The 13363-nt window shown below is 36.0% G+C and overlaps 1 protein-coding gene and 1 long non-coding RNA gene across 10 annotated transcripts; one reads left to right on the top strand and one right to left on the bottom strand.

Moving 5' to 3' along the window:
- Window positions 1-4775: 4775 nt before the first annotated feature.
- Window positions 4776-5287, bottom strand: LOC135137758 (uncharacterized). The gene is made up of 2 exons (XR_010281931.1): window positions 5119-5287; window positions 4776-5043 (listed from the first exon to the last, which is right to left on the bottom strand). It is a non-coding gene; the product is annotated as an uncharacterized LOC135137758 (long non-coding RNA).
- Window positions 5288-5310: 23 nt separating this feature from the next.
- LOC135137755 (uncharacterized) lies at window positions 5311-10506 on the top strand. Of its 9 annotated transcripts, XR_010281924.1 has the most exons (5): window positions 5311-5413; window positions 6051-6840; window positions 7438-8034; window positions 8117-8161; window positions 8226-10506. XR_010281924.1 is itself a non-coding variant. In XM_064067487.1 (3 exons), exon 2 carries the CDS (start codon window positions 6335-6337, stop codon window positions 6821-6823), a length of 489 nt encoding a protein of 162 aa, XP_063923557.1. In that variant the 5' UTR covers window positions 5311-5413; window positions 6051-6334; the 3' UTR covers window positions 6824-6840; window positions 7429-10506. The 9 variants fall into 9 exon arrangements, 1 of the variants encoding a protein (XP_063923557.1); XR_010281928.1 differs by having other exon boundaries at window positions 7438-7703; window positions 7950-10506; XR_010281927.1 differs by having other exon boundaries at window positions 7438-7703; window positions 7945-10506.
- Window positions 10507-13363: the final 2857 nt, after the last annotated feature.

The raw sequence follows: 13363 nt of genomic DNA, 5'->3' as shown, positions 1-13363 counted from the left end.
CAATTCCTGGGGAGGCATGAACGGATAAATTTTGACTAACGACTTAATATGGATAAATTTTGACTAACGACTTAATATGCTCCCAATAACTATAAATTGGAAAATGTTGATTTTTTCCAAAAATCTTGAGGTCGAAGGTAAAATCTCCACACCACAAATGGTATTAGTTGCGAAGAATTGTCTACTTATTTTGAAGAATCCGAAAAAAATCTTGCGAGTCGTTTTGATCACAAAAACTTAAGTTATAAGGACAGTTTAAACAACATTACACGTGTTTCCAACAGTATTTACGTGTATCCTGCTAGTTCTGATGAAATCATGAAACATGTCTCAAGAATAAAAAATTCAAATAGCGTTGATGTTTATGGTATCAACAGCATAACTCTTAAACTTGCCTATCTTATATTAATTGGATCATATAATTATTACTTTGGGAGTGGTGTATTTCCAGACTTGCTTAAGCTCTCGCAAGTAACTCCGGTGCAAAAAAAAAGCGATACAAATATCATAAGCAATTTTAGAACGATCTCCACTGTTCCAACAATAAGCAAAATTTTAGAGTCAAGACAGGTTGATAAGTTTTTTAGATAAATATAGTGTTTTAGGGAACCATCAGCACGCGTATCATTGGGGAAGATCTACAGTATCTGCTTTAAAATTTTTGTACTTATGAGACTAGAGCTTAGAATGCCCCGAGCTCTGCACATGTAAATTCTATGACCTAAGTTAAGCTTTTGACGACGTTAATTATAGGGTCTTAATAGACAAATTAGAACAGATGGGCAGTAGAAATAATGGATTGAGCATTCTTAAGTCGTACTAAAAAAATTTAAAACAAATAGTAAAGTGGATTGATGGTTGCTCATCTTGTAGTGATGTGGTATGTGGGGTTCCACCGGGGTCCATTCTTGGACTGATTCTTTATGTAAACGACCTACCGATTATTTTTCAAGACAACTCCCTCTCGTCTATGCCGATGAAGTTTGTTATTTCATCATAAAACGCAGGAGGAATTAAACGGCAACATGTTACTGGCAGATGAACACCTCAATAAATGGTTCAGTAACAATTTTTTATGTGTAAACGATGAAAAATTACAAATACTACGCTTTTCAACCCTAGCATGGAATAGATACTTAAATGAAAAGCAAAACATAAAAATATTAGGTACTTATTACGTTTGACAACTTATTAACATGGAACGTACACATTCAAAACTTAGCGAAACAACTGTCAGCCTCTGTGTTCATCCTCAAACAACTATGCCCTCTGATCGACGATGAATATAGACGCATGATTTATTTTTTTCTTTTCTACTGGAGGATGTTATATGGTTTGCACATTTAAACAAAATATTCAAACTACAAAAAAGGCGATCCGGACTATTTGCCACTGTCACAAACAGCACATTGTAAAATTTTATAAAAAATTTCAAGATTTTACCTCTACCTTACTCTACTTACATAATATGAGTGCATCTTATGCTTGAAAAATGAAGGTTCAGTTATAAAACAAAAAGATATCCATAGATATCACACACGGATTGTAATGTAGGTATCTGGTATATATGAATTTTGTATAATACTTCTGTATTGACAAGCGTATATATTCAATGTAGTGTATAAACATGAAAATAAATTATTAATTATTATTATTTGTCCTATTTATTAGAGTTTCGGACCGTGGGAAGATAATTCCCTACACTCTTCCGCCGTTAAGTTAAATGGGTTACAAATAAACAAGACAACCTTGAATTCCGGTGATTTTTATTGGTCTGGGTGGTCTGATTGGTCGTCCGTGAATAATACCTAATATGGAAAAGACATGCGTGATCTACCCCAGATGGTATTTGCTTTCCTGCTCTTTTCTCGCAGGATGAACAGGGACATCCTTATCTATGACCACTGGATCCTCCATGGGAGTTTCATACAGGCTTGTCCAAAGACATCCAATCAGGATTTTATCAAATTACTCCGTTCAAGATCCTTGTGAAAATAGATACAGAATTACATACAGTGTTTTTAATACATAAGTGTCAATCTAAAATCGCATAATATCTTCTACACTTAATATTGTTGTAAATTATTTTATTTAATTTAGTGGGTGTTCAAACTAAAAATTTATTTATATAAAGTCGCGATCTTTTCTATAGAGCCACTCCCTAGTGTAAATTTTCAAAATTTGTTTGGTGTAAGTGACCTTGACGGGTTTCTGGGGGAAAACATATGTGTCAAAAATTTGACAGGTTAGATGGCCCCATTGTCAATGTAGATATTTTATTTTAATAAATAGATGAACAGAACATACAGTCTGCACGGGATACAGTGTGGCATAGCTGAGGGCAAACGAAACATTCGTGTTGTGCTAGTTTCGATTGCCATTTCAACCACCGCTACCAACCGCGTTCGGCGTAAAGTACTAGATGACAGGGCTATCAACTTGACTTTTTGAGTGGTTCCGTAGAAATGACCGCTACTGTAAATGTGCAATATTATAATGTATGTGAATCATATAAATTGGCGTTGCAACGTTTCAAAAAGGACTTATTTCGTGATGTATCCCCTCACAGAAATCTTTTTCGTAACTAATGAAACTCTCTGCACTGAGAATTTTATTAATGAATCTAATGGAAATATCAATTCTGAAATTGTTGGCTCTACTGCAGTGAATCTTTCTAGGAGTTTATTATTTTCTATGAGTGAAATTAATTCCCCTGAGTCCTCGAATTCTAGTGTTGTCTCCCGTGATAATAACAATCATTTAAACTGTGCTTATCAAAATGTTCGTGGTCTTATAGGACCAAAACTGTTAATTTTTTTAACAATGTTTCATCTTGTAATTTTGATATCATAGCAATATCTGAGACATGGGTATCTACAGATTTATTTAGTACAGAATTATTTCCTGATAATTATGTTGTAGTACGTAAGGACCGCTACTTCAGATTAAATGGTACAGCTTGAGGAGGAGCTTGAACTCTTCCATAGTTTTCAGTGTTAGATTTTTCTTGAATCACGTGTTCTGTTCCTACTATTGATATCGTAGGTGTTAAACTGCTTAGTCTAGATCAAAAAACACTCTTGATAATAGTGTTGTATATTCCCCCCAACAACAAGTTTTAAAAATATGGACGTGTTTATCGAGGAACTTAATTCTTTCCTTCAATTATCTACTTATGACAATGTTGTCGTTCTTGGTGATTTCAACCTGCCTCAGTTTATGAGCGGCACTAAGGATTGTTTCAGTCGTTTAAATAATTTTCAGCAGTATAATAGTATATGCAATCTTAATAATCATATTTTAGATTTAGTCTTCGCAAATTTCTCATGTAACATTGATAATAATTTTTTCCACCGATTTGTTAAACAGGACATCCATCACCCGCCGCTGTTTATTACGTTTGATTTGCGAACAAAAGCTTATTCACATTTTGCCATGAACCATCAATTCCAATCATTCAACTTCAAAAAAGCTAACTTTATGCTTATGTATGAAAGATTCTGTAATACGGACTGGTCTGGGTTAAATAAAATGGTTGATATTGATGAAGCATATGAGACATTTTATGATCTGTTGCATGAGATATTTCAAGAGACTGTTTCTAAATTTCCAAAATCTCGTCTTAGTTGAAAGCGTCATTATCCGCCGTGGATTACTGCTGAAATTAAAGTTTTAGTACGGCAGAAATGGAGTGCATTTAAGAAACATAAAAAACTTAGAACCACTGAATCATATGCAAGGTTTAAGGCTCTTCGTTCCTACACTAATAGTCTCATAAATAATGCATATAAAAAATATGTCTTAAATTTTGAGAATAGTATCCAAGGTGAACCTAAACGGTTCTGGGGATTTATCCAAAGTAGGAGAGGTACGTCGAGAATTCCTGGTACTATGCACTATGACAATCGCGTCCTAGACAGTCCAGACCTTATTGTGGATACATTTGCTCAATATTTCAATTCCGTTTAAGTTTCCAAGGGGGTGAGCACAATTTCAGTATGTCTACCTGTGTTACTCTTACACAAATTTCAGAAAAGGATGTTAGTGAAGCGCTAAGAAACTCCAAGAACTCTCTCACTATGGGTCGTCATGGAATTCCCAGCTTCCTGTTGAAGGACTGTGCCTCTCTTTTCGTTCAACCTCTGCTTTTTATCTATAACCTCATCTTTAAGACATCCACATTTCCAACTATCTGGAAAACTGAAATTATCTGCCCGGTTTTTAAAAAAGGTGATATAGCTGACGTAAGGAACTATAGGCCCATCTCCCGAATGTGTAATAACTAGACAGCGGATTTCTGTCGGGCTACGTCACGATTATAGGTGGGGACGCGCTGGATCGTTGGGACTCAGTAGCGGGTGATACATAATCACTAAATTTAATCGTCACTTATTCCATAAATACAATTAACGATTTATTAATCAAACGGCTACGTAAATGAGAACGGGAATTAACAGCAGAGTGCAACTAAGCAGCGTTATTCTAATCTCAAATAAACGAAGTGCAGCCCGTAACTGCAATGAATTCCCATCCCGTACGAGCCGTACCGTGTTTGGCCTTGCCTAGCCCGACAGAAATCCGCTCTCTAGTAATAACTTTGCAAAGTCATTCGAGAAAATTTTGTATAAATATACTGCCACTTTCCACACAATCTCGGATAAAAGCCAACATAATGTTAAAAAAATACATCAACAGAAGTCATATTAATTGTGTTTAACTTACTAAAATAAGAAAGGCGTTCGTACGTACGTTCATAGTAAAAAAAAAAACATGAACAAGCTAAAAAATTTATGAATGCTATTAATTAAATTTATACATTTTTTAAAAGTGAGTGAATGATTATATTGTATTGTATTGTGTATTCTGTCGCCGCAGGACTCGCAGGAGTGCGTTGCACTTCACACGTCTTTGTCGGACCCATTTTAAGGTAATATGTGGTTATGTTGTCAACCCAAAGCAAGGAGGTTTAAATGTCTATATGTACTTATGTTCAATATCTCTGACCCGAAGTGTCAAAATTCTGGTTTTTCTAGTTACATTCTCCTAAAAGTTTCCACTAAACAGGGTAGCCACTACAGTATTTTGAAAATTTTTAAGCGGAATCAAGGTCATTCTCACCTAAACCGTCATTTTCCTGTGTTCAAGGGCAAAATAATTGAAATCGGCTGTTTGGACTCTTGAATTAAAGACTATATTCGTTTGTCAGCGGTGGGGCAGTGGCTTGTCTGTGTAGTCTGTGATTATACGTTATGGGTACGTACTTGTGTATGTATCTGCTATTAATAAATGTGATGATACTGATAAGTACTGATAATAAACAAGTGTGCTCCTTTGTTTACACTGTGACAGTAAATGAATGCTATTCACCGAGGTTTTCACCTTTCCACAGTATTCAACTAACAGGTTCGAACAGGTAGGAAGAAATAAGAATAAGTAATTAAAATTTCTTGTGTTGTAAGTTCTAAAGTAAATAGCTGCTTGTTGAATTAACTTTATTCTCATAATGCCTAAAGCTCGCTCAAAATTCACGTTTTACTGGAATGTTAGAAAATTATCTTCATTTGTACTTTCGCCAAATAGTGAAAATTTTCACCAAGAAACTGCAAATACCCAAGATAAAAATTCTTGCTTCAGGCAGTTGAAGACAGGCACGTCACTAAGGGGGGGGCTAGGGGGGCACAGGCCACCCCAGCAAAACCCTATGCCACCCCTGCTGCCCCCTAAAATTAAGTTTAAATTTTAAAAGTAAAGCAAATTCTAAATTTCAGATCAACAGTAAATTTTAGCTATGAGTAATCTTATGTTCCTATTTTGTAATATAATTCTCTGAGTAAAGCGATACTGCTGTGAACAGGTTTGTCGATAACTTTTTTAAGCAAGTAACCGATACAATTGATATACCTTTTACACACTATGCAGATTGGCACGCAGGGTTTAAATGAATTCTCATGGTGTTAATCAACTTCAGCTATTTGCACCCCATTAAGTTTATATACTGGTTGTGATCCAAGTAAAATGTTGATTTATACTAATGAAGACTTTTTTTAAAGGCCCCCTTATTTGAAATTAGTGCCCGGGCTGGGCCCCTCCAAAATAAAAGGCTGATTACGCGCCTGGTTGAAGATGATACTTGTTCAGTTTTAAGAGGTCAATTTGATCATGAAATACAATTTAACGACGATGTTGATCATTTTTTTGCGGAAACTGATAGTCTGGTCATGTTTTGAATCTGATTTTACTGATGAAGATAACTTTCTTCCCCACACAATTGATCAGTCATATTTCTTAGAAAATTCATACCTTCTATCTATATAAATAAAAATGAATCGCCGAAATGTATGTATCGGGAAACGAAGAAGCTGACAGGGCTGCTAAAGAAGCAGTCGAATCGGAATCTGCCGAAGAAATTTTGTTAGTCCCATCACCTGACGCCAAAAGTTTATTTAAACAGGCTATCATTCAAAAGTGGCAAACAGACTGGACCTCTACGCCTACAGCATTGCAGCAGATTAAGCCAGAAGTTAACTGTATACTTCCACTTCCGCCAGATCGTCGTGATCAAGTCGTTTTAACGCGGTTGCGATTAGGACACACTCGGCTCACCCATGCATACCTGCTCAACCGCACCTCCCCAGCTACTTGCCAGCAATGCGGATGCGGTCAAACTGTCCAGCATCTCATCTGCGATTGTCCCCACTGGCAAACCCAACGCAACCATTTCCAAATATCACCCAACCTCGCCGAAGCTCTAGGAAGTACCATCCCGAACATGGTCAACATCCTTCTGTTCCTTAAACATATTCAGCTGTTTGAATGCATATAGAAGGGTTTTTCTTTTTAGTAAGTGTGTTTTCCTACCATGTAAGGTTGCTAATGACCTAGCTGTCGATGCGACCAAATGTACAAATAAAAAAAAAACACATGTACAGTAGAAGTTCGATTATCGGAAACAATGGGGGGCAAACCCATTCCAATCCGAATGAATAAATGTCGAGATCATTCAGAGAACTGAAAAACTTCCATGACTTCTTAATTTTTTTGAAACCATATTTGAAAACATACACTTGATGATAAAAGTTATAATTTATAATACAACTAAGAAGCAACTGTTGTGTTGTTTTTTTCACTTTATACTTTTTAGACTTTCGTTGTTTCACACCAAATGAAAGCGAAGTACTGACAGTATCTAAAAAGCAAAGAAATTGAGAAAGTCTGCTGTTGCAAATAAAACAAAGTTACGGATAACCGTAATTCTACTATACTAATTTGTTTTCATAAATTATTATTAATTACTATGATTTCATAATGGTTTATTTATATATTTTGATTACTTTCAAAAGTCTAATTCGCTTCCAGCGACAAACTATTCACTTTGTCTATAAAACTATGCTCAATAATTTTTAGTCTGCGCAATCTATACTTTTTTAGGTGTTGCAGGATGTGGGTCATCGTTTTGTTCCGAAAAGAGAACTCCGTGCTGTAGTGTTGGTTAATGCAAAATAATACATTATGTTGTTGGCCGCCAGTTCCAAATCTTAGGAAATTGGGTTTCAAATGTACAGAACCTGATGGAAATTGGTAGTTTTTGGAGTGAGACTCCTAGGGAATCAAAAAATATATGGTTGGAATATTCTGACGTATATCGTTGGGCATAATAGTGTTTATAGGTCAGACTGACTTGATGGGTGATGCTGATGACAAAGGTAAAGGTAAACGAAAAAAATATATCAAAAATGATGAGTGAATCAGAATTGGAATCAGAATCAGAATCGAAACATCATGAGAACAATAATAATTTAGAAAGTTATCCGGCACTACCTCCAAATGAAAACTTATTTGATAATCGGAGAGTATTTAGAAATATCTCTTTTCAAGATTTTAGTGTATACCACACATAATTATATCCGGCGATATTGATATTAGTTAATTTCATGATGCTTTTAGTGTAGTTAGAAGTGGCCAATAAAATTTGATGGAATGAAACAAACACCAAAGAGATTTTCTGTGATACAGAACTACAAAAGGCATTATTTGGTATGTTCCCAACATGTTTTTATATATATATATATATATATATATATAACAGGTGTTCATTTTTATTAAATACTATTTTTAGGGGGAATTTAACTAAAAGGTGTCACCGAAAAGGACACGGAAAAAGGTGTCGGTTTCGTCATTGGTTTTTAAGTGTTTTGATAAGAATTCTACGAGGTCTCGGTTTTCAGATTCCAAAAAGGATCTCATACATATCCATAAATGGAAAGTCTTTTTAAGAACCCGTATATTGCAGACCGCAAAGAAAATCAAATTTATAAAAATTATCGATATGTGAAAATCATTTTGAAGAAAAGGGTCTTAGTTGTAATGGAAGGTTAACTAGCACAGCTGTCTTAAGGAGTCTGCTTCAAAAAGTAAATAACTAATGAGAACAGCCGTGAAAGCTTTCAATCTATCACAGATAAAGGTTGCTGTTTTACACAAAGGTGTTTCAAAACTATATTTTCGATCCTACACTAGATTCGACATACAAAGTGGTACTGTGTTTGTCCATGATTACCAAAACCAAGTATATTTATTTCTGGTTTCATCGCAAGATCCAAATAGCAGTTCAAAAATTGAACAAAATAATGCATCGCTATATGGTATAGATAAACACCGAGAACATAGCGGAAAACGATGTTTGAAGGCAATGAGATTTCCCCAAGAAATAAAAACATTAAGATGATTACGTCTTGCAAAAGTTTTCAATGTAATATAGAGTCAAGAAGCTAATCATATTTTTTCTTACAATTGAGACAACAAAATAAAACAACTATATGGTCGCAGATACAGCGAAGATGAAAAGCTTATGGCATTATCTATGTACAAATACTCTAGAAAATGGTACAGTTTTTTGGGAAGGATATTTGCATCACCAAGTCGACAAACGATAATAAAAATAATTAATACAATCCCTATAAATGCGGTTATAAATAATATGCTTCTTGAATACTGAAAGGAATGTTCTGCTAAAATGAGGAAAAAAGGCACATTCTGTATACTTATAGGATTTGAAGATTTTGGTCACAGGGAAACTCTGGAAATAGAGAATCATGAACTTGTATTTAAATTACGCGGTGTATTTTCTAGATGGCAACAAAGTTTAACCTCCACCTTTACAAATTCAGGAACTAAAACGAATCTTAGTGTAGTGGCAGTAGTTTGTGATCAGGGTTCATCCAATCGAGCTGCTATTAACACTTTAGTGAAAGAATTAAGTATGGGCTCTAAACGACATATAATAATAATAAACAACGAACAAATTATACCTTTATAGAATTCTATCCATCTGATAAACGGCATTCGAAACAACCTTCTCAATTAAAATTTAATATGGGAACAAGAAAAAGTGTATACTGCAAAATAACAAGATATTGAAAATGCTTAGGTATGTATATGATAGATGGAAGGAGTGGTGAATTTTCTGCTATGCCAAAACTAACTGACCAGCACGTCATTCCAAAGAGAATAAATAAAATGAAAGTTTCATTCTACACTCAAGTTTTCAGCTATACAGTTGCAGCTGCTGTCAATTTAATGGGTAAAAAGTTGGTTTAAGTTTATTTCAACCGAACTTCCCACACCGCTTCTTTAATTTAATTTATAAAATTTGATTTTGCGATTTTTGTTTTGTGGTAACTTCTATAAAGTAAAAACCAATGGCATAAAGAACATCCCCGCAGCTCCTGCGCCGCGGGGGCGTAAATTGCAAGATATATCGTGGTCCGCAAAACTGTGAACGATAGAAAATATATTTAAACCATATAACCAACGGAAAATGAACTCGTGGTTAACTTCGAGTATTTATGTCTATACTTCGAGAGAATTCGACTATAATCACGTACAATCATCAGCGGCCGCATAACAGGAAATGAAATTTAATTGATTTTGTCTCCTTAAAACAGAGGAGTGGACTGATAAATACAGCCAAATGGTCCGAAAATTATTTTGGATGAGCAGCTGTTACTGAATATACACACCGCAATAAAAATTATTTGCCATGTAACATTACTTCAGTTTTCGACTAAATGAATTGAATTAAAAAAAAATGTGAGGAGATTCGAACCTCACTAGTGCAGACCTTATTCGAACGCTTGGAAAGCAGAAATTAGTCACCTCCTGGGGGCCCAGGCCAAGCAGCTATAACGCAGTTGTTAGCATGCGCGCGGGAAATCGATTATATTTATATACAACATGTAGCGAATATTGCAGACACATTTTTGTAAAGTAATTGTGGTTAACACTAAATGGGAATTTTAAACTACATATATACCTAATTGTTAATTAGTATATAATTTTATGCAATTTAAAAAATATTTATATTAAAAATTTTCAGGCGATGGCACCACCTTGTTGGTGAGGATGATTAGATACATTTTGGTTAGAGTTGAACCATCTATATGATAATTTCGGAAGTTTCCACTGTCAAGTCAATATACTGTGATAATATATGATCGTTTTCTGGGTTGGGATCGTGTCACTTGAGTTTTTGGGCTCGACATTTCGCACACTTTCGTAGGTGGCATCTTCAGGAGCAGAGTTGAGAAATTTAGAAGAAGGCAAAAGAGCATGGGAACTCAGTATGTGAACCATACCAGAGGCGAAACTCTTCTGGCAGAAAAGAATGTGGTTGTGACCTATTTCTAGAGACGTGGTGGGGCAAACCGTCGTAGTTGAAGCTGATTGGACGGCTCCGAGCGGAGTCGGGGGAGATAAACGAGCAACTGCATCCAGTGTGGGCTTCCAGATATTTAACAAATAATAACCATTGTCTCGATTGAGATTATGAGTATATTTATGGATTTTAGTAGCTTCACGGATTTTCCGGCCATAGAAATGTGTTGCTTTAGACAGAACTTGGGAATTTTCAAACAGAGTGGTGTGACCGGTTTCATGTTGGTATTCAGCTACGGCACAGTGGGACAAAAGACCAGTTCTACGACAACGTTTGTGCTCTTGAATTCGAATTTTTATGGATCGACCAGTTTCTCCTATATAATTTACACCACAGAAGCAGAGAATTCTGTAGATTCCTCTACAGTCTAGAGCTTAGCGAGAATCTTTGACGGAAGGAAAAATTTGTGCAACTTTAGTTGCAGGTTTGAAGATTGTTTTAACTTTTTGCCTTTGGAGTATTTTGGACAGACGGTCGGTGACCTGGGGAATGAATGGAAGATATGCAGTCGATACGAAATCAGTTGGGCGATTTGAAGTATTGTCAGAATTGGGATTAAGCCGACGTTGAATGGCAGACTTAATAGTGTGGTGGTCGTATCCATTTTGTTGAAGAGATGTTTGGAGATGTTCTAATTCTTTTTGGAGTTTGTCCGGTTGACAAATGGTAGTAGCTCGATGAATTAGGGAGTCAATGACAGACCATTTTTGGGTGGGGTGGTAATGAGATGCAGCATTGGTCGGTATGGGTAAGTTTTCGATAGACTAAATGACCAAGGGGACCTTCGGGTAACCTGGTTACCATAACGTCAAGAAAAGGAAGACAATTGTTGGTTTCCACTTCCATGGTAAACTGAATGTCAGGGTGTTGACTGGTGAGATGATCGTGAAAGACTGAAGGGCGTTTGTGATAAATGTGTCGTCCATGTAGCGGAACCAGACTTTAGGTTTGAGCTGGGCGGATTCAATGGCTGTCCCTTCAAAAGCGTCCATGAAAATATTGGCGACGATTGGTGAAAGGGGGGATCCCATGAGAATACTATTCTTTCCCGCGACCCAACTTCCCGCATTGAACCTGAGATCACGACCCTTTTGAAATCGGGTGATTTTCCAACCGATGTACCCGGAAACTGGTATTGCACCGAGATTATAGACAATTAAGTCGGTGGCTCTAAAACCAGAAATAGCATTTTCAGGCTTGGCCACGATTGTACATAGAATAGCATTCACTAGCATATATCAATATATCCCTGGTCAGCGACGCTAATTGCCGAGAGAGAGGGCCAAGGCACTACAAATGATATGGCCATCTGTTAATAAAAGAAATCTACTTATCGACTCCGATGAAATGTCATCTAAAAATTTTGTATTGTTAATTGTCATTCACAAAGCAGTGTCAACGAAAATCCCGAACGTATAGTTTTGTAAATTCCATTCTACCCTATAAAATTTTATTGACAATAACGACACGGACAGTAGTTGTACAATGGTAAGAAATATTTATGACTCACACCAGTTCACCCGAATTTGTCGGAGAACTGGTCCAGATAGTCCGGACGTGTATTATTCTACTTTCTAACATCTGGGGATTACCGGCACGCGACAACTTCAGTTGTAAATATCTCTTGCTATTGTACTACTGTCCGTCTCGTTATTTCCAATAAAGTTTTATAGGACAGTATGAAATTTCCAAAACTATAACTAGAATGACTTCCGCTCGACAAGGTAGAGGCGCCAACTGTACGTGTTCTTTCCATGAATATAACGATCGGCATGAAACATTGCCATCCCAAGCCGTTAGTGTACAAACCTATATATTCTACAACCGTGGTCTTGGCCCAAGCTTGAAGAAACAATTCAGCAAAATTATAAACGCGTGATGCGTCTCTAAGAATGGGCTCGAGTCCATAATCTACAGATTTCATAGAAATAGCCTTTGAATGGTTTAAATATGAATCTGTTGAGCAGCTGCAGGCAACGAGCCGTATAACTAGGAAAACTGAACAAAATAACATTACTTGCTTCAATAAATTATAACATCTCAACGCTAGAAGAATGAGAGGTGTGGCCATCACGTTAAAATAATACCTTACCCGTAGGTTTTCGTGTAATAAACACATCTTTCATCCACTTCAAAAACATATTTGAAATCATATAAGCTGACTTTTGATTTATCTATAAAATTGATTAATTGAACCAGGTAGAATGCCATCTTCCAGTTCTGGTTTCTTATTTTTACCTTTCATGATGAAGGCCGAAGAGAAAAAAATGCCTTCTGCATTGTAGCAGGCCACAAGAGTCAGAGTTTCCCCTTTCTCTGTTCAAACTACTGTGCTGACATTTTTAGAACCTTTCGTTGGCCTTGCTATTAAATTGAACGCTCGACTCGTCCATTTTAAATAATTTTCCAGGAGTTTCAAGAAGTCCATTTTCTTCTAATGTTGTCAACAATAATCCAAACTAGATATTTACCTCCTCCCGGTTCCTAGATAAATAAATAAATAAATATAGGTTTATTCACCATGTTATAAATACAATCATGTATGGCAAGTCAAAACCAAATACAATAACAATAATACACATAAAAAATATAGACAATATCTAATGAAGCAATATATGTAGAAGAAAAAATAAGACAAACCATAGACAA

The sequence above is a fragment of the Zophobas morio genome, unplaced genomic scaffold, assembly GCF_036711695.1.
Source record: "Zophobas morio isolate AGI-343-1 ecotype UQ-CSIRO unplaced genomic scaffold, CSIRO_AGI_Zmor_V1 ptg000029l, whole genome shotgun sequence".
NCBI lineage: Eukaryota > Metazoa > Arthropoda > Insecta > Coleoptera > Tenebrionidae > Zophobas > Zophobas morio.
The sequence above is the reverse complement of the archived record's forward strand: the minus strand, read 5'-3'. Positions and strand labels throughout refer to the sequence as shown.